This window comes from Doryrhamphus excisus, linkage group LG16 (genome assembly GCF_037039965.1).
Source record: "Doryrhamphus excisus strain RoL-2023G ecotype Guam linkage group LG16, RoL_Dexc_Guam_v1.1, whole genome shotgun sequence".
NCBI lineage: Eukaryota > Metazoa > Chordata > Actinopteri > Syngnathiformes > Syngnathidae > Doryrhamphus > Doryrhamphus excisus.
The window spans coordinates 14,952,940-14,974,633 of record NC_136372.1 but is presented as its reverse complement, the minus strand read 5'-3'; the positions used below and the strand labels follow the sequence as shown (position 1 = coordinate 14,974,633).

The window sequence follows — 21,694 nt, the reverse complement described above, 5'->3', positions numbered from 1 at the left end:
TCTCATTAGGGGGGGAAAAGATTTAAAGCCAGTCTTAGGTTGTCTTTGGTTTGTCTTGGTGGTTCTAGCTCAGATGGCACCGGGTGGCTCCGTCATTGGGGGATCATCCATGGGTGCCTTTTTAGTTTTAAACTCAAAAGCCATTCAAAGTGAGTAGTTGGTTTCAGTGGGAAACAAACAAAAATACTTTTTCTAATATAAATGCTATAAAAAAACATTACAGAAAGACATCATTATGTTTAAGTTGGAATATTGTGAGGAAAAAAAACATTGTTGCTGGAGCCTATCCCAGCTGTCTTCAGGCGAGAGGCGGGGTACACCCTGGACTGGTGGCCAGCCAATCACAGGACACATATAGACAAACAACCATTCACACTCACATTCATACCTATGGACAATTTGGAGTCGCTAATTAACCTAGCATGCATGTTGTTGGAATAATTTTACTTTATTTTAGTTTTATTGTGTGCAAGATTCATTGCTGTACGCCCCCCCCCCAGTGCACATTCATTCATTTTCACGAGGGTCATTGGTATGCTGGAGCCTATCCCAGCTGTCTTGGGGCGAGAGGCGGGGTACACCCTGGACTGGTGGTCAGCCAATCACAGGGCACATATAGACAAACAACCATTCACACTCACATTCATACCTATGGACAATTTGGAGTAGCCAATTAACCTAGCATGTTTTTGGAATGTGGGAGGGAACCGGAGTACAAGGAGGGTGGAATTGATCTCGGGTCTCCTAGCTGTGAGGCCTGCACATTAACCACTCGTACGCCATGCAGCCCTTGGGGGAAAATAGGTTTCGTGGTCTGTTATGTAAATTAGGTTATTATAATATGGGAATAAAGTCATAATTACATGAGGAATCTTATAATTTTTCCTCATAATATTATATATTTGTAAAATTATTTTTTAAAATTTATTTAATATTAATATTTTTTCTTGACAGGTTATTTTTCCTCATAATATTACAACATTATTGTCATTAAAAAAAAATTTTTTTGACTTTGTCCTTGCAAAATTACTACCCATTTCTCAATTTTTTTAGTTATTTTTTTTTTTAGAATGAGCCACAAATGGCACCGTTGCCACACTTTGAACACCTCTGAACACCTAAACCCTTTTAGGTGTACTGGACAGGAACCACTTTCCCTTCCACTGTGGGAGTACTGGTGCTGGTCTCGATTTTAGTCTCCGAAAATTTGCCGAAGATGTGATATGAAATCTGAGAAAAACTTCAAATCTGCAATAATATAATTGTGTCCCATTATACAGTACTTATACATACTGTAAGTCACTATAAAAAATTGCAGTACTGTCCTGGCATGCATATTACAGTAGGGATATTTTTCTTGTAAGTACAACAATGCTTCATATTGGATAACAAATAGGAATACATTTCTTGCCATTACTCATCCTTTACAAGCTCTCAAGGGGGGGGGGGGGCTGAACGATGATGTTAATTAGCATCATCATATCATATCTATATTTTAATCATGGCTTTGTAGAGCAAACAAAAGGCTCGGGATAATTATTGCTAAGTTAGAATTTGGGGGAAAATATTCATTCATTTTGTACCGGGTTGCTGGAGCCTATCCCAGCTGTCTTGGGGGCGAGAGGCGGGGTACACCCTGGACTGGTGGCCAGCCAATCACAGGGCACATATAGACAAACAACCATTCACACTCACATTCATACCTATGGACAATTTGGAGTCGCCAATTAACCTAGCATGCATGTTGTTGGAATAATTTTACTTTATTTTAGTTTTATTGTGTGCGAGATTCATTGTTGTTGTACGCCCCCCCCCCACCCCCAAGTGCACATTCATTCATTTTATAGTGTTTATCCTCATGAGGGTCATGGGTATGCTGGAGCTTATCCTAGTTGTCTTGGGGGCGAGAGGCGGGGTACACCCTGGACTGGTGGCCAGCCAATCACAGGGCACATATAGACAAACAACCATTCACACTCACATTCATACCTATGGACAATTTGGGAGTCACCAATTAACCTAGCATGCATGTTGTTGGAATAATTTTACTTTATTTTAGTTTTATTGTGTGCGAGATTTATTGCTGTATGCCCCCCCCCCCAAGTAAGCGTGTAAACTCATTCCATTTTGGAAATATGTCAGAGAACCGTTTCTGCTCGCTTCCAGGGAAAATGCAACAACAGCAATGGCGGCGGCGGCGGCGGTTCCTGCAGTTCCGATGAGGCGGCGGCATCCGGTGGAGGGAGCCAACGAGTCCACCACACTGTAGTCCAGGGCCAGGTCCAAGGACTGGGCCACCTCTCCAGGACTCTTTGCCAGGTGGAGATGGAGCTGCAAGACGTAGAAATGCGAACGAATCCACCGTGTTCGCCTTATTATTGCCCGAGTGAGTCAACCGTTAACCGTCAATCATTCACACATGTTCAATTTCCGCTTGATGCAAAATAATATATATATTTTTTTTATGGGTGGGCGCTCGTTCTTGTCTGTAGGCGGTGTTTCCATCAGCAGCAACAAGGAAAGAAACACAGACGGAGGAGGAGAAGAAGAAGAAGAAGCCAGTGGCGTGTCCCCGCTACTCCCGTTACCAGGAGCAACCATCCCGGCACCTCCTCGCAGCAGGAGCCTGAGGTTGTCAAGGGGCCTTAGGTTGACCTCCCCTGCGTCGTGGGCTTCATTCCGAGTCCCTGGAGGTCACAGCAAGATGCTCTGTACTCAGGTAGAACCACTGAGTGCGCGTCTAAGTACTTTAGGGAGTAATACTCTTAACTGTGTACTGTGTTTAGTACCCGTCCCACAGCGACTCTTTTACTTCTATACAAATGTGTCCGTGTCGCCGCCATTTACGTCCTGACACTTCCTGTTTGAGGTCCATTTGTCTGTGGCCGTGGCTTTTAGGGATTTTTTTGTGCGTGCAAAAACAGTGAAGCAAAAACAAAAAAAAACCCTCAACGACCATTGAGATTTTGGTTTTTTTTGTATCACATGACTGAGGTCAGAGGTCATGTGGCACCAACATACGGTCAGTCTGTTTTGGGATATTATTGTTATTATTATTGTTATTGTTATTATTATTGTTGTTGTTATTATCATTATTATTATCATCATTATCATTATTATTAATTTTATTATCATTATTATCATCATTATCATTATTATTAATTTTATTATCATTATTATCATCATTATTATTATTATCATCATCATTATTATCATCATTATCATTATTATTAATTTTATTATTATTATTATCATTATTATTATTATTGGCATCATTATTATCATCATTATTATTATTATTGGCATCATTATTATCATCATCATTATTATTATTATCATCATCATTATTATCATCATTATCATTATTATTAATTTTATTATTATTATCATTATTATTATTATTGGCATCATTATTATCATCATCATTATTATTATTATCATCATCATTATCATTATTTATTATTATCATCATTATTATTATTATATTATTTATTATTATCATTATTATCATCATTATCATTATCATTATTTATTATTATCATCATTATTATTATTATATTATTTATTATTATCATTATCATCATTATCATTATCATTATTTATTATTATTATTATTATCATTATTATTATTATTATATTATTATCATTATCATTATTATTATTAGTAGTAGTAGTAGTAGTATTATTATTATTATCATTGTTATTATTATGATTATTATCTTTATCATTATTATTAATTTTATTATTATTGTTATTGATATTATTATTATCATTATCATTATTATCATTATCATTATCATTATTTATTATTATCATCATTATCATTATTATTATTATTATATTATTATTATTATTATTATTATTATTATCATTATCATTATTATCATCATCATTATTATTATCATCATTATCATTATCATTATCATTATTTATTATTATCATTATCATCATTATTATTTTATTATTATCATCATTATCATTAATTTTATTATTATTATTAATATCATCATTATCACCATCATTGTTATTATTATCATCATCATTATTTTTATCATCATTATCATTATTATTAATTTTACTATTACTATTACTACTATTATTATTAATTTTATTATTATTGGCATCAACTCCACTCTTTGCTTCCATTCTTTTAAAATTTTCCAAATATTTCAATTCTCTTCCTAAGAATATATTTTGACTTTATGTCCATATAATAACTTCTCCAAGTTCATTTTCCAAAAATGACTATTTAGTTTCGTCATACTAATTTATTATCATCTGTGCTGCAAAATGATATTTTTTGATCATATTGTTTTGTGTACTGTGTTTTAGTACCCGTCCCACAGCGACTCGTCGCTTGCGACCGGCAGCTCGGAAGGAAGTCTTCAGACCACCATGGAGGAAGGACTCAGCTTCAGCATCTCTCCTCCGCAGCCGGCCGCTCCTTTACCACACGAGTGCCCACTACGCCACCGCAACACGAGCGTGTCTTCCCCGGTCCAGACCTTGAGACCGAGACCGAGTCCTTCGTCGGCGCTGACCCTGCAAGCCACCGTCGGGCAGCAGCGTAGCCAAAGCAGCGGCCGAGGCAGCACCAGTCCCGGTTTCACCCGAGACGACTCCATCGACCCTTCGGATGAGGACTTGGGTATCGTTATCGGGTCGTGCAGTCAAGCGGGAAACAGCGAACATTTATCCGAAACGATGAGCAGCTTATCGTTAACGTCGTTGATGTCTCCCGGTTCGCTAGCGTACCCCGGAGGAGCGGTGAAGAAATGCAACAGTACAGGAAGTCTGGACCAAAGCGGGATCCTGATGTCATCCCGAGGGAGAGAAAGCCGGGGATTGGAGATTATGGACCCCGAGGGTTTTTTGGGGGTATTAGCTGACGCGAGAAGAAGCGACGGGGACGCGTTTCGAGGGAAAAGTTCCAGCCAAACAATAGTAGGGCCTTTTCGGAAAAACAGATGAAAACCGCTGAAATCGGATCGGAATTCTTTGCTGTTTTTCCTTTTGCACTCTCTCTGACGCCACAGAGGCTTTGATGGCACATGAACCCTTACGTTGACTCCGCCCCCTTTTCATATATTTGTGATGAACCCAAGACCTATTTTGCCTCCGAGGCCTAAGGGCTAACGGATCGGCGGAATCAAGGAATTTCAACTGACGGAGGCGAAAAAAAAAAAAATATCCAAACTGAAATCCAAGCCAACAGACTTTTTGATGTTTGTGCGTGACGGCGTGCAAACACGTCGGCGAAAAAAGGCAGACGACGAGCGACGCGGTGACATGTCAGGTCATTAGTTTTGGCCGGGAAAGCAAGAAAGCGGATCTAATATCCATCTGTTCCGGCAGACGGAAACAACGGGTTCCACCCTCTCCCTGGCGTAGAACCTTCTGCTGACATGACATAAAAATACGAGGTGGAGGAGAGTTCACCAGTGTGTGTGTGTGTGTGTGTGTGTGTGTGTGTGTGTGTGGAGAAAGGAGCACCGCCTCAGGTATCCGAGGCTTTGAATTCCACACTCATCCATTCGTCTGTGGATTTTTTTTTTTGGGGGGGGGGGGGGTATGGGAGATAAAAAGCTAAGATTGCAAGATTGTTTTCCGATCTCGGACCTTTTTTTTTTTTTTTCTAGCCAGCAAGACTTAAAGCACACTTCCTTCTTTTCACTATAAACGGTTTCAAGGGACCCCTCGACGTGCATGATGGAAATGCATTTAACCAAGATCTCCAATGTCGGTTGGGAATGTTTTTGTTTTTTTTTACTTCTATACAAATGTGTCCGTGTCGCGGCCATTTACGTCCTGACACTTCCTGTTTGAGATCCATTTGTCCGTGGCCGTGGATTTTAGGGATTTTTTTTTAAGTGCGTGCAAAAACAGTGAAGCAAAAAAAAAAACCCTCAACGACCATTTAGATTTTGGTTTTTTTTTTGTATCACATGACTGAGGTCAGAGGTCAAGGTTGTTTGGTTTTGTAACGCCGTCGTGAAGCAGGGGTGTCCAAACTTTTCCCACCAGGCACCAACATACGGTCAGTCTGTTTTGGGATATTATTATCATTTATTTATTTATTTATTTATTTATTTATTTATTTTTATTTATTTATTTTTTTATTTATTTATTTATTTATTTATTTATTTATTTATTTATTTTTATTTATTTATTTATTTATTTGTTTATTTATTTATTTATTTATTATACCATCATTATTGTTATTATTATCATTACTATTATATGTATTATTATTATTTATTATTATTATCATTATTATTATTATGATTTATTATCATTATTATTGTTATTTATTATTATCATTATTATTATATCATCATTATTATTATTATCATCATTATCATTATTATTATTACTACTACTATTATTATTATTAGCATCAACTCCACTCTTTGCTTCCATTCTTTTTAGATTTTCCAAATATTTCAATTTTCTTCTTAAAGAATATATTTTGACTTTATTTCCATATAATAACTTCTCCAAGTTCATTTTCCAAAAATTATTATTTAGTTTCATCATACTAATTTATTATCATCTGAGCTACAAAATTATATTGTTCTTGATAATATATTTTTTTGCCCATTTCTGCATTTTTTTTTTAAATTTCCAACTATTTGACTGACTTTTTTTTTTACTTTTTCCCCCCCAGCCTGATTTTTCTAAAAATAATATTAAATTTTTTGTTGAATATTTCAACTTATTGACTTTTCCTGTGAGATGACCACTTTTTAAAAATATTTTGACTTTATTCTCCTAAGAATTCCAACTTTTTTTTTTTTTGCATTTTTTTTCCCCATGATTTCAAAGTTCGAATATTTGGACTTTATTCCAAAAATATGAAAACTTTTCCCCCCACATAATTTTCCACAAACTCCAACTTTATTTTTGTTTTTGTCGACTTATAAAAAAAAATAAATTCCTTCTTTAATATTATATGCTTTTATGCTACTAAAATGATGTTATTCTCATAAAGCTACAGCTTTTCTTAAATATTTTGACTTTATTTTTGTAAAAATATTAGTTTCAAGAGTTTGCGGCGGGTGCAAATGACCCCTGGGCCGCACTTTGGACACCCCTGTTTTAACGCATATATACTTTGGTCTCCAACTTGAGTCCCGTGTTCTTCATGCTAACATTCTTTCCTGATTTCTTCAAAAGAGGATGTTTGTGTTTTTTTTCCAGTTTCATCATCCAAAGTCAGTGGGCGTGCATGTTTGAAGATGATTCAGGTGCGAAGACGGCAACCGTATGTCATGATGATGATGGTGATGGTGATGATGGTGATGATGATGCCTGAGAGTAACAAGTTTAAGGTTAAACACAAAGACAACCAAGGGCTGATTTAGCTTGAAAAGAAAATGTCTCCTCCTGTCTTTTGTGAGACAAACGGCAACAAAGGTTGAAGCCTGACTACACAGCAATAAATGTTCCATGTGTTTGCCCTGACTAACTCAGCTCCATGTCCTTTGTAGCCCCTCGCTATGCAAACACCTATTTTAAATAGCTTTATTCCAAATAAATACATATTTGTCAAATTTGACATAAATGTGATTATATTTATTTAAAATATATTGTCGTTAAAATATACATTTATTTTAAATAGACTTGAAATATTTTTTTAAATAGATACCATATTTTAAATGTATGTAAAATGTCAAATATAAATAAAGGTTAATATTGAAAATATATTTCATACATATGGGAATATTTGTAAAAAAAAAAAGTAATACTTGAAAATTAAAATAAATTTTAATTTCTTTAAAATCTGTATTTAAATAAGTAATATTTAAAATATATATAAAATGTACTAAAAATATATTTATAAATATAAAATGTATTAAAATATATTTAAACACTAAATATTTGTACTACTTGAAATATATTAATAATAATAATAATAATATATTTTAATTTTAAGTACAATAAATAAACAAATTTTAATACAAAATACACACACAACCTAAACCTCAGATTTTTTTTATTCTCTTAAAAAATATTTAACAATATTTTTATGATCTTCAAAATATGTTTAACATTATTAGAGCCCTCTAGACATGAAATAACACCCCTATAGTCAACCTTACACTCCTATTACCCAATACTTTAAACATTATTAGAGCCCTCCAGACATGAAATAACACCCCTATAGTCACCTGTACACTCCTATTACCCAATACTTTAAACATTATTAGAGCCCTCTAGACATGAAATAGCACCCCTATAGTCAACTTTACACTTCTATTACTCAATATAGTAGACACAAGACATGTGTATAAGACATATACAATCTGTTTATGACCTTGGAAATATGTTCAGCATTATTAGAGCCCTCTAGACATGAAATAACACCCCTATAGTCAACTTTACACTCCTATTAATTGTTATAGTAGACACAAGACATATGTATACAATCCGTTTATGACTTTCGAAATATGTTTAACATTATTAGAGACCTCTAGACATGAAATAACACCCCTATAGTCAACTTTAACCTCCTATACTCAAAATAGTAGACATAAACAATCTGTTTATGACCTTTGAAATATGTTTAACATTATTAGAGCCCTCTAGACATGAAATAACACCCCTATAGTCAACTTTACACTCCTATTAATTGTTATAGTAGACACAAGACATATGTATACAATCCGTTTATGACTTTCGAAATATGTTTAACATTATTAGAGACCTCTAGACATGAAATAGCACCCCTATAGTCAACTTTGCACTCCTATTACTCAAAATAGTAGACATAAACAATCTGTTTATGACCTTTGAAATATGTTTAACATTATTAGAGACCTCTAGACATGAAATAACACCCCTATAGTCAACTTTACACTCCTATTAATTGTTATAGTAGACACAAGACATATGTTTACAATCCGTTTGACTTTCGAAATATGTTTAACATTATTAGAGACCTCTAGACATGAAATAACACCCCTATAGTCAACTTTACACTCCTATTAATTGTTATAGTAGACACAAGACATATGTATACAATCCGTTTATGACTTTCGAAATATGTTTAACATTATTAGAGACCTCTAGACATGAAATAACACCCCTATAGTCAACTTTACACTCCTATACTCAAAATAGTAGACATAAACAATCTGTTTATGACCTTTGAAATATGTTTAACATTATTAGAGCCCTCTAGACATGAAATAACACCCCTATAGTCACATTTACACTCCTATTATTCAATATAGTATGACCTCTGTTTATGACGTTTGAAATTGAACAATGTGCTATTTGGAGCCTAATAATAATAATAATAATAATAAACATATTGTTCCAGTAATGCTTCCCTGATAGCGCCACTGATTGCGCAATAATTGTTTGGCACTTGTGTGTCTCCCCCACAATTACAGTAACATTACTGACACCTAGTGGCCAGTGTAGTATATTACATATCGATGCATCTGAATTTTGCCATTTTTATGCCTGCATATGCATGATCAATATGATTTATTTTTGAAAAACGATGATGGAGTGAAGTTTGCGGTCGCCCGTATTCTCACTTTGGATAACATGTCGTCATGCGGGAGACACTTTTAAAAGCTCTCACCTCGTACTTCCCACTCTATTTGTGACAGGCTAGCACGCCGGCTACACTAATCGGCCATCTTGTCCCGTGTGGAGGCCGACGTGTTGTTCCCTTGTAGCTCCCAAAAGCGTGTCAGGGGGATCAGCGCTAATGGCTGAAGCTTATCACAGACCGCTTCCGAGTTTTCCCACCCTGGCTTCTTTACATCAACGGCGTTCCCAAATGGGGGGGGGGGGGGGGGGGGGGGATATAGCGTGACAGGCGGAAAACTTGAACGCTGCTGACGCTGCTGGTTTGGGCGCCGCCGTGCTTTCAGCTTGATGGATTGTTGACAGTTTTCTTCAACACCTGCCCCCCCCCTCTTTGCCCCCCCCCCCCCCCCCCCATGCTGCTTTGTAAGATAATAGCCTCCAGTTAGCAATGTAGCACAAATGGGCTTGAACGCTGTGAAAAATTTATTCAGCCAAGAACAGCCGGATTTCAAATCCCGAGCTGTCTGGAGTTGTCTCGTCTCTCGCTCCGGATTTAAGCTTCTGCAATTTCCTGCGACACGGAAAACGAATTTTACGCTTGGAAAAACGTTGATATTCCACAGGAATCATCTTAGTGCTGCACAATCGGAAGAATGACAAAAAAAAAAAAAAATGATCAGGAATATGCACGCATGACCTCTATTTCACTCCTATTCCGTACAGACGCTTCCCGCTTTTTTTTTTCCCAGTGGCTTGGTCGGTGCGTGGGCTCGCAGGGACGGAATCTATTTGTTAGATTTCTACGGGAATTGGGATGACTGAATGCAACTTGATTCAAATGACATGTTTGAAACCGAAACCACCGCCAGCTGCCATACTCATGCATATGGATGCATGGTGGCCCCTTTATGCTAGCTAGGAAAAGCTAACATTCCGATGATAAGACACAATTATAAGATAAAAAGACACAAATGATGACATGAAAAGACATAATTATGAGATGGGAAGTCAAAATGAGGACATTAAAGTCAAAATTGTGAGATAAGAAGTCAAAATATGAGAAGTCAAAATTGAGATAAAATGCCAAATTATGAGATAAAACGCTAGAATTAGAAAAAGAGATGAAAAGTCTAAATTATGAGATAAAAGTCCAAATATGAGAAGTGATACGTATGAGACTAAAAACAACTAAAATTAGCTAAAAAATTGAAATTACATTTAAAAAATTGAGGTAAATGGACATTTGAAAAATTTGAAAGTCAAAATTATGAGATAAAAACCAAATTATGAGAAGTGATACGTATGAGATTAAAAAAAAAACCTCTAAAATTAGCCAAAAATTTGAAATGACGTAAAAAAAATTGAGGTAAATGGACATTATGAATGTCCAAATGTAAAAAAAAAAAAAAGATAAAAAGCCATTATTTTTAGACAAAAATCAAAAGTGTAGGATGAAAATTTCTCATTGTAAAAAGTCCAAAATAATTATGTGATGATAAAGTCTAAAATGATGAGGTAAAAAGTTAAAATTATGAGACAAAAAGTAAAAAAAAAATGAGATAAAAAGCCATTATGAGATAAAAAGTCAAAATTATGAGATAAAAATTAAAAACTGAGGCCATTATTGTGAAATAGTCATGAGAAATGCGAAAAATTTGAAAGTCAAAATTATGAGATAAAAGCCAAAATATGAGAAGTGATACGTATGAGATAAAAAAAAACTCTAAAACTAGCCAAAAATTTGAAATGACGTAAAAAAATTGACATTATTAATGTCCAAATGTAAAAAAAAAAAAAAAGATAAAAAGCCATTATTTTTAGACAAAAAGTCAAAAGTATAAGATGAAAATTTCTCATTGTAAAAAGTCCAAAATAATTATGTGATGATAAAGTCTAAAATGATGAGGTAAAAAGTTAAAATTATGAGACAAAAAGTAAAAAAAATTAGATAAAAAGCCATTATGAGATAAAAAGTCAAAATTATGAGATAAAAAGTTAAAAACTGAGGCCATTATTGTGAAATAGTCATGAGAAATTTTAAAAATTTGAAAGTCAAAATTATGAGATAAAATCCCAAATATGAGAAGTGATACGTATGAAATAAAAAAAACCTCTAAAATTAGCCAAAAATTTTAAATGACGTAAAAAATGGACATTATGAATGTCCAAATGTAAAGAAAAAATTTGATAAAAAGCCATTATTTTTAGATAAAAAGTCAAAAGTGTAAGATGAACATTTTTCATTGTAAAAAGTCAAAAATAATTATGTGATGATAAAGTCTAAAATGATGAGGTAAAAAGTTAAAATTATGAGACAAAAAGTAAAAAAAAAATGAGATAAAAAGCCATTATGAGATAAAAAGTCAAAATTATGAGATAAAAATTAAAAACTGAGGCCATTATTGTGAAATAGTCATGAGAAATGCGAAAAATTTGAAAGTCAAAATTATGAGATAAAAGCCAAAATATGAGAAGTGATACGTATGAGATAAAAAAAACCTCTAAAACTAGCCAAAAATTTGAAATGACGTAAAAAAAATTGACATTATGAATGTCCAAATGTAAAAAAAAAAAAAAAAGATAAAAAGCCATTATTTTTAGACAAAAAGTCAAAAGTATAAGATGAAAATTTCTCATTGTAAAAAGTCCAAAATAATTATGTGATGATAAAGTCTAAAATGATGAGGTAAAAAGTTAAAATTATGAGACAAAAAGTAAAAAAAATTAGATAAAAAGCCATTATGAGATAAAAAGTCAAAATTATGAGATAAAAAGTTAAAAACTGAGGCCATTATTGTGAAATAGTCATGAGAAATTTGAAAAATTTGAAAGTCAAAATTATGAGATAAAATCCCAAATATGAGAAGTGATACGTATGAAATAAAAAAAACCTCTAAAATTAGCCAAAAATTTTAAATGACGTAAAAAAATGGACATTATTAATGTCCAAATGTAAAGAAAAATTTGATAAAAAGCCATTATTTTTAGATAAAAAGTCAAAAGTGTAAGATGAACATTTTTCATTGTAAAAAGTCAAAAATAATTATGTGATGATAAAGTGTAAAATGATGAGGTAAAAAGTTTAAATTATGAGATAAAAAGGCCATTGTTACGAAATAAAGTCATGGGAAATTAGAAAAATTTGAAAAAGAGATGAAAAGTCAATATTATGAGATAAAAAGCCAAAATATGAGAAGTGATATTTATGAGATAAAAAGTCTAAAACGAGCTAAAAAGTTGTGACAATTGTCATAAATGTGATAAAAAAATACAAAACTGAGATTAAAAGCCATTATGAGATGAAGTCATGAGTTAGAGTCTAAAATTATGATCTTAAAAAGTCAAAATTATGAGATAAAAAGTACAAAACTGAGAATTAAAACCATTATCATGGGATGAAGTCATAATTATGAGATAAAGAGTCTAAAATTATGAGCTAAAAAGTCATAATTATGAGAAGAAAAGTCAAAAGTATGAGATTAAAAGTCAAAAATTATAAAATGTCCAAAATAAGAAGCCATAATTATGAGATAAAAAGTCTAAAATGATGATCTCATAATCAGGAAAGCCAAGTCATTCTGAGCTAAAACATTGAACTGCACATAAGACGAGCGTTCTCCTGTGACTGCATCTGGCAACGTGTGCGACAAGGAAGCCAATCATATCCTTGAAGAACTTTTTCTCCAAGTCATATTAGCCGCTGTGAGCATCAATTGTTTATGATTGTTCAACCTTAATCACCTCGCTCCGCTTATGAATATTATAATTCCAAAAAAGGAATGCCCTCACCAGATATACACTATTTATGACAAATAACACCAGTTAATAAACTCTATTTTATCATTTTAATTTCATTACATTTTTAATTTTAATATTTAAATAAAAATACAACATATTAAAAAAATCTATAATTAATTATTATTTAATTAATTATTATTAATTAATTTTTTTATTCTAATTTTAAAATTAGAATTAATAAATTCAATAATTATAATCATCTTAGAGTGGGAAGTACAAAGCTTTTCCATGCATAAAAATGGCTGAATGAAAAAAAAAATCCAAATAGAAGGCATTCAGAAGATGCATTCAAAGACGTGATGATATGTAGTATTCTACACTGGCCACCAGGTGTCAGTAATGTTACACTGCTGTCATTATAGCCAATGCAGGAAGTTAAAAAACTCTATATTTTGTCTTATTTAATCTTACTATGTTTACTATATTGTGTAATATTAGTGTAAAGGTGACTATAGGGGTGTTATTTCAAGTTTAGAGGGCTCTAATAATGTTAAAGATATTTTGAAGGTCATAAACAGATTCTATATGTCTTATGTGTTTTGTGTCTTATACGAGGTAGCAGGAGTGTAAAGGTGACTATAGGGGTGTTATTTCATGTTTAGAGGGCTCTAATAATATTAAACCTATCTCTAAGGTCATAACAGATTTCATTGTCTTATATGTCTTTTGTCTAGTATATATTTTGTCAACTATATATTGGGCAATAGGAGTGTAAAGGTGACTATAGGGGTGTTATTTCAAGTTTAGAGGGCTCTAATGTCAAACATATTTCGAAGGTCATGAACAAAATTTCTACGTTTTATATTTCTTGTTTCTACTATATTGGGTAACAGTGAGTGTAAAGGTGACTATAGGGGTGTTATTTCAAGTTTAGAGGGCTCTAATAATGTTAAACATATTTCCAAGGTCATAAACAGACTTTTCTATGTTTTATGTCTTCTGTCTACTATATTGGGTAACATGAGTCACTTTTACACAATGTGTAAAGGTGACTATAGGGGTGTTATTTAATGTTTAAAGGGCTCTAATAATGTTAAGTAACATTTTAAAAGGTCGTAAACAAGTTTTCTCTGCCTTACTTTCCCTTATCATGTCTAGTATATTGGGTAATAAGAGTCTGAAGGTGACTATAGGGGTGTTATTTCATGTTTAGAGGGCTCTAATGTTGAACATATTTCGAAGGTCATGAACAAATTTTCTGTTTTATATTTCTTGTTTCTACTATATTGGGTAACAGTGAGTATAAAGGTGACTATAGGGGTGCTATTTCAAGTTTAGAGGGCTCTAATGACATATTTCAATGGTCATAAACAGACTTTCTATGTCTTACATGTCTTGTGTCTACTATACATTGGGCAATAGGAGTATACTAGATGTGACTATAGGGGTGTTATTTCATGTTCAGAGGGCTCTAATATTGTTAAACATATTTTAACGAAGGTCATTAACAGATTTTCTATGTCTTCTGTCTACTATATTGGGTAACACAATGTGTAAAGGTGACTATAGGGGTGTTATTTAATGTTTAGAGGGCTCTAATAATGTTAAACATATTTCCAAGATCATAAACAGATTTACTATGTCTTATGTCTTTTGTCTACTATATATTGGACAATAGGAGTGTAAAATGTGACAATAGGGGTGTTATTTCAAGTTTAGAGGGCTCTAATGTTAAAAATATTTTGAAGGTCATAAACAGACTTTCTATGTCTTATGTCTTTTGTCTACTATATTGGGTAACATGAGTCACCTTTACACAGTGTGTAAATGTGACTATAGGGGTGTTATTTAACGTTTAGAGGGCTCTAATAATGTTGAGTAACACATTAAAAGGTCATAAACAGGTTTTCTATGCCTTACTTTCCCTTATTATGTCTACTATATTGGGTAATAGGAATGTAAAACTGACTATAGGGGTGTTATTTCATGTTTAGAGGGCTCTAATGTTAAACATATTTCGAAGGTCATGAACAAATTCTCTATGTCTTATATGTCTTGTGTCTACTATACTGGGTAACAGGAGTGTAAAGGTGACTCTAGGGGTGTTATTTCATTTTTGGAGGGCTCTAGTAAGGTAAAAATTGTATTTAGAAATTGGTAAACAGAATCCTACTTTGCGGAAATTCACTTTATAAAGGTTTGGTCTGGAACCAAAGGACTGTGAAGTACCCCTTCCTACCAGCAAGGGGCAGCATCTTGGAATTTGTCACTAAAAATTGAAAAAGAACCCAGAAGAAGAAGATGTTTGGCAGTCAGCATGGTCAATTCTTAATGGTGAGTATTGATTATTTTCATTTCTTATTGAGAATAAATTGCGATGAAGTGTGAAAATGTTTGGTTGAATTCCCAATGTTTGTTTTTTTTAGGTACCAATTTGCAGAACAGTGGCAGGAAGAAGGGGTTTTCAACCATCCAATCCATGATGATCAACACTTGATTGCTTGCTAGCAATGATGGTATGTTCTCAAACATTGTGTTACATGGTTTTGCACGAGTAGGGCTACTGTAGTTAAAACAACAAAGAAGAAGCTCCTGCTGCAGTTTCTAAAATGTGCAAGTGTTGTTCAATTTGGGCCTCATGAACTCACTTTTAGTCTTAAGTGTGTGTGTGTGTGTGTGTGTGTGTGTGTGCACTTAATGTGCTTGTAAGGTCGGCCCATTAAACAGCCTCCTCCATCTGCAACTTCATGTGAGGTTTGTGTTTCCTGGGAGCCTTTGTTTCACCATCTCAAATTTATCAGCGCAATTAAGCGCTCTGCTGAGCGTGTACTGCAGACCCACACTGGGCAAGCATCTCCACTGGAGTCTTTGGGGGATGGCTGTGTGTGTGTGTGCGTATAACAGGGGTGTCCAAACTTTTTCCAGCGAGAGATGCAACTTTGCTGATAGGATATTTTGTAAAGATATGCTAAGAATTGATATGCAGTATATTTCAAGACTAAACTGCATGTCAGCTTTGTCATAGAGATGGAAAAGACGATTATTAATAGCAACTCTTTTTTTTTTTTACCCAATTTTTGCTGATTTTAAAAATGTTCCAAATATTAAAAAATATTTTTGGGATGATTGTAAATTATATTTTGATTTTATTCACACAATATTTTATGAATTTTCACATCCTAATTTTCCCAAAATTTTAATTTTATTTATTGTATAGTTTCTTCTCATATTTAGGACTTTATTCCCATCAAATTTAAACCTTCTTTTTGTAAATTTTCTGCAAATCCATAATATTCTGATTTTATTCCTAATTTTTCCATTTGTTTTGTTTTTTAAAATATTTAAAATTTCAAGACAATGAATTTGTAATTTTATGAGGAAATATGTCATTTTAGCAAGAGAGTTGAAATATTCAAGAAACAATTTTTTTTACAAGTTGCAAATATTATTAGAAACAAACAAAACAAAATAAAGTTGTAAAAAATATACAAAATTAGGTTGGGGTGAAAAAGTTATAATATTATGGAAATAAAATCACAATATTTTAAGAAAAATAAATTTTTGAAGAAAAAAGGAAGAAAAGAAAATATTAAAAAAATATTTAAATGTTTTTACATATATAAGAAAATATATATATATATTATATTTATATATATATTATAAGAAAAAATATTAAAAAAATAATAATAAAAAAATAAAATTAAAAAAATATTTTGTAAGAAACATTTACAATATTAAAAAAATATTTAAATGTTGTTTTAAATTATTTTTCTAATATTTTAAATGTTTCTTACAAATACTTTTTTTCTTCAAAAAAATTGTTTTAAATATAGATTATTTTATTATGTATATTGTATATTTAAATGTTTTTTAATATTTTAAATGTTTCTTACAAAATACTTTTTATTCTTTAAAAAATTTGTTTTAAATATAGATTATTTTATTATGTATATTGTATGTTTAAATGTTTTTTAATATTTTAAATGTTTCTTAAAAAGAAATTTATAAAAAATAATAAATACAATTTAAAATTAAAAAACACCAGCAAAAATAATGACGCTTGTGCTGATGATGTGCTTTTCACCTTAATAACAAAGCTGAGATTTTTGTAGAAATATATATATATATACATTTTTAGCATCCTTTCATATGTGGCCCTCGCTGGAAAAAGTTAGGACACCCCTGTGATGGCAGTGCGATGCTCAACTTACTCCAAAGTGGCGAGGCACGAGAAGCGTGTCCTTGTTTAGCCTTTGAGCATATGTTGTGTAACCACAGGAGGCCCAGGAAGTGAAATGGGAGCCAACACTTCCAAATTGGTGAAAAGTCTTTTTTTCCTGCCACATTTGCAAGACAAGTACAAGGTAAGCCAAAAAATACAGGATGAGGGCGTTTGCACACGTTGGAATGGAAGTCATGTTGCCCTTTGCAAGATACACAAGCACCAAAGTGTAGCTGTGCAAATTGAACTTGCCAAAAAGTGGATTATTTTGTCTTGAACGGGATTCCTGTCTCGGAATGCCAAACGACTTTGTGCAGCTGGCAACGTGGGCGACTATGAAATATCCCATTTGTGATTTATCGCTGACCGTTACGAGACATTAAAAGCGCTCACTCGTTGCGGCGCTCTTCGTCTATTTCTGCTTCCATCAAAGTGGAAAAAAAACGGCGCGGCCAAAAATGTCACATCAATCAAATACGCAGGATGGTCCGAAAGGTCGACAAGTTCACTTTTTTTTTTTTTTAATCTTGACTGCCATCATAAATTCACTCGGACCAACATAGAGCACATATCCTCCAGCTTGGATTTTTCGGAATTTTCTGAGCTAAACAAAACAGGGGTTTTCAAAGTGCGGCTTGGGGGCCATTTGCGGATTGCATCTGTTTTCTTGTTGGCCCACAGCATAGTCTAAAAATATAATGCAACAGAAAAACTAGCAAAAGTTAAAAAAAAATTGCTGTAATTTTACAAAAATAAAGTCAAAATATTAAGGGACCGAGTTAAAATTTTATGACATAAAATTTTATGACATTAATAAGATGATATTATGAAGGGGAAAAAAGTTTAAATATGAGGGAAATAATATATTATTTTAAGCTGCAAAATTATTAAAAAAATAAAATTTATAAAATTGTAATTTAAAAAAATTTGGTTGCAGAAAAAGTAATGAGAAAGTTGAAAAACGAAAAATAAAAAACAGTAGTAATTTTGATTTTTAATGAGAATAAAGACAAAGTTTTAAGAGGAAAAAAAGTCGTATTCTAATGAGGCACATCAACATTTTATGTATGATGTATTTTATGTTTTATAGGTTATGTATGAGTAATAATATAAAGATACATACGGAAAATATTTTTAAAAATATGTAAGAAAAAAAGTTGAAAAATGAAAAATAAAAAACAGTAGTACTTTTGATTTTTAATGATTTTAATTAAGAATAAAGACAAAGTTTTAAGAGGAAAAAAAGTCGTATTCTAATGAGGAATATCACCATTTTATGTATGATGTATTTTATGTATTATGGGTTAGGGTTATGTATGAGTAATAATATAAAGATACATACGGAAAATATATTTAAAAATATGTAAGAAAAAGTTGAAAAACGAAAAATAAAAAACAGTAGTAATTTTGATTTTTAATGATTTTAACGAGAATAAAGACAAAGTTTTAAGAGAAAAAAAGTCGTATTCTAATGAGGAACATCAACATTTTATGTATGATGTATTTTATGTATTATGGGTTGTGTATGAGTAATAATATAAAGATACATACGGAAAATATATTTAAAAATATGTAAGAAAAAAAGTTGAAAAACGAAAAATAAAAAACAGTAGTAATTTTGATTTTTAATGATTTTAATGAGAATAAAGACAAAGTATTAAGAGAAAAAAGTCATATTCTAATGAGGAACATCAACATTTTATGTATGATGTATTTTATGTATTTGTATTTCATGTATTATGGGTTAGGGTTATGTATGAGTAATAATATAAAGATACATAAGGAAAATATATTTAAAAATATATAAGAAAAATAAGGATTTATGCATTAAAATGTAAAACGGGCCGGTGCCGACCTTAACACAAGAAGGAAGGTTAAACAAAATATTTTCAAAATTACTAATATACTATTATGTACACTACCAGTCAAAAGTTTGGAGACACTTTCCCATACAATAACATGATGATGTGTCTCTAAACTTTTGCTAATCCTCCTTATTGCTGCTTGGGTAGTTTTCTAAGGGGTATAACATAGTATTTACTGTCATACAGTATGATTACACAACATCTGCCACATACACTTGCATGCATGCAGGGCGCTGATGAGAAAAGCAGTAAAGCAATACACAGTATTACGGTATGTAAATACAGTACCGTGGTGGTAATAACAAGTGATACTGCCGTGCTGCTTTCAAAGCTTCCCGTTTCATCCAGCGCTCGGTCATTTAGCAGCAGGCCCTTTTAGCGGCCCCCGTCTCTGTAATCTCCCTGCTCGCTGAGCATAAAGCACAGCCCTCCGGCCGCAGAGCATCAGTGGACAGGTGCATGACTGATCTCCACGCCGGGGGGGGGAAGCGGGACAATCGATACCCAGCTATTGAAGCTCACGGTCAATAAGAGGCCAAAGGATATAGCTCCTCCCTCTGCTTTTTTTTTTGCTTCCCGCTGTAATCAAAAGCGGTACAAGAGCGGATGTTGCATAAATTCTACCTGTCAAAACATTCCCTTGGTTCTGTCACGACGGTGCAGCATGTTCGACGCCGATCAATAACTGTTAATGTAAATGTGTTACACTGGTAGCACCCAAAGATTGGGAGATTGCAATTTTACACCTGAAGGTTACTCGCTGCTAAAAATGACATTGAGGGCACGGCATGTGGAGTCACATGGTTCACCGGCGATTAAAAGCACCATGGACTGTCAATCAATCCATATTCTATACCGCTTATCCTCATTAGGGTCGCGGGGGTACTGTAAATAAAGTATTTCCGTCCCCCGTAATTGTGTTTTTTGGTAGCCTATGATTTATTATTAGTCCAAAGATATTGAAATATAAGTGATATATCGTATTCTGCAGTAATGTATTACATTACTTTGCCTTGTGGTCATTAACATAAAAAAAAGTTATCCTCCCATTCTGTGTGGAAGTGGTAAAATTGTGGCTTCTTATACTTGTTTGTCCTCCTTCCTCACTCTGCTTGAAACTCTTTTTTTTTTTTAGGTTTACAAGGCATTTCCTAATTGATAAGTTTGACCAGGCTGCACGGTGGATGAGTGGTAAGCACACAGGACTCGCAGCTTTGAGACCTGAGTTCAATTTCCATCTCTTTGTGGAGTTTGCTACCTTTTGTTACCTTTTTTCACGTAACCTATTTTCCCCCAATGGCTGCACAAAGGACGAGTGGTTAGTGTGCAGGCCTCACAGCTAGGAGACCCGAGTTCGATTCCAATCTCGGCCATCTCTGTGTAGAGTTTGCATGTTTTCTCCCTGGGTACTCCGATTTCCTCCCACATTCCAAAAACATGCTAGGTTAATTAGCGACTCCAAATTGTCCATAGGTATGAATGTGAGTGTGAATGGTTGTTTGTCTATATGTGCCCTGTGATTGGCTGGCCAAGACAGCTGGGATAGGCTCCAGCAGCCCCCCCCCAACCCTTGTGGGTAGAAAATTAGAAAATTAATATTGCAATTTTTCATTTAATTTCTACTATGTTACACTCTGTGTGTATGCTTGTAGCCCCGCCTCCACCCACTGAGAGACTGTATGACTGACAAAGACGAAGATAGCTGGGATAGGCTCCAGCACCCCTGCGACCCTGGTGAGGATAAGCGGTAGAAAATCAATGAATGAATGAATGTAACTCAAACCAGGCTGCACGGTGAATGAGCGGTTAGAAAGCAGGCCTCACAGCTAGGAGACCCAAGTTCAATTCCACCCTCGGCCATCTCTGGGTTTTCTCCGGGTACTCCGGTTTCCTCCCACATTCCAAAAACATGCTAGGTTAATTAGCGACTCCAAATTGTCCATAGGTATGAATGTGAGTGTGAATGGTTGTTTGTCTATATGTGCCCTGTGATTGGCTGGCGGCCTCTTGCCCGAATACAGCTGGGATAGGCTCCAGCACCCCCGCGGTAGAAAATGAATGAATGTGCACTAGTGGGGACAAAACAGGAATAATTCTATTCCAACATTTTCCATACAAAGTACAAAAATGTGTCTTGCACACAATAAAACTAAAATAAAGTAAAATTATTAACAACATGCATGCTTGGTTAATTGGAGACGCCAAATTATCTGACCAACAGCCATGCCCCATAGCATATGTACAGTCCGTAGTAGCATTGTGTTGCGTTCACGTGTTACGTTTTCGATAGCAACTTTTGATGCCTAACTTTTATTAAACGAAT

At 33.6% G+C, this 21,694-nt stretch overlaps 1 protein-coding gene across 3 annotated transcripts in view; it reads left to right on the top strand.

Moving 5' to 3' along the window:
* The window catches only part of LOC131103732 (voltage-dependent T-type calcium channel subunit alpha-1I), a 193,355-nt gene extending 187,790 nt beyond the window's left edge, over positions 1–5,565 (top strand). For 2 of the 3 annotated variants that reach the window (XM_078797562.1, XM_078797561.1), the window contains 3 exons: positions 2,167–2,386; positions 2,493–2,719; positions 4,333–5,565. In XM_078797562.1, coding sequence (XP_078653688.1) covers positions 2,167–2,386; positions 2,493–2,719; positions 4,333–4,971 — 1,086 coding nt within the window. In that variant the 3' untranslated portion in view covers positions 4,972–5,565. Of the gene's footprint in view, positions 1–2,142; positions 2,387–2,492; positions 2,720–4,332 lie in introns of all 3 variants that reach the window. The other variant, XM_078797560.1, reaches the window with a different exon arrangement.
* Positions 5,566–21,694: the final 16,129 nt, after the last annotated feature.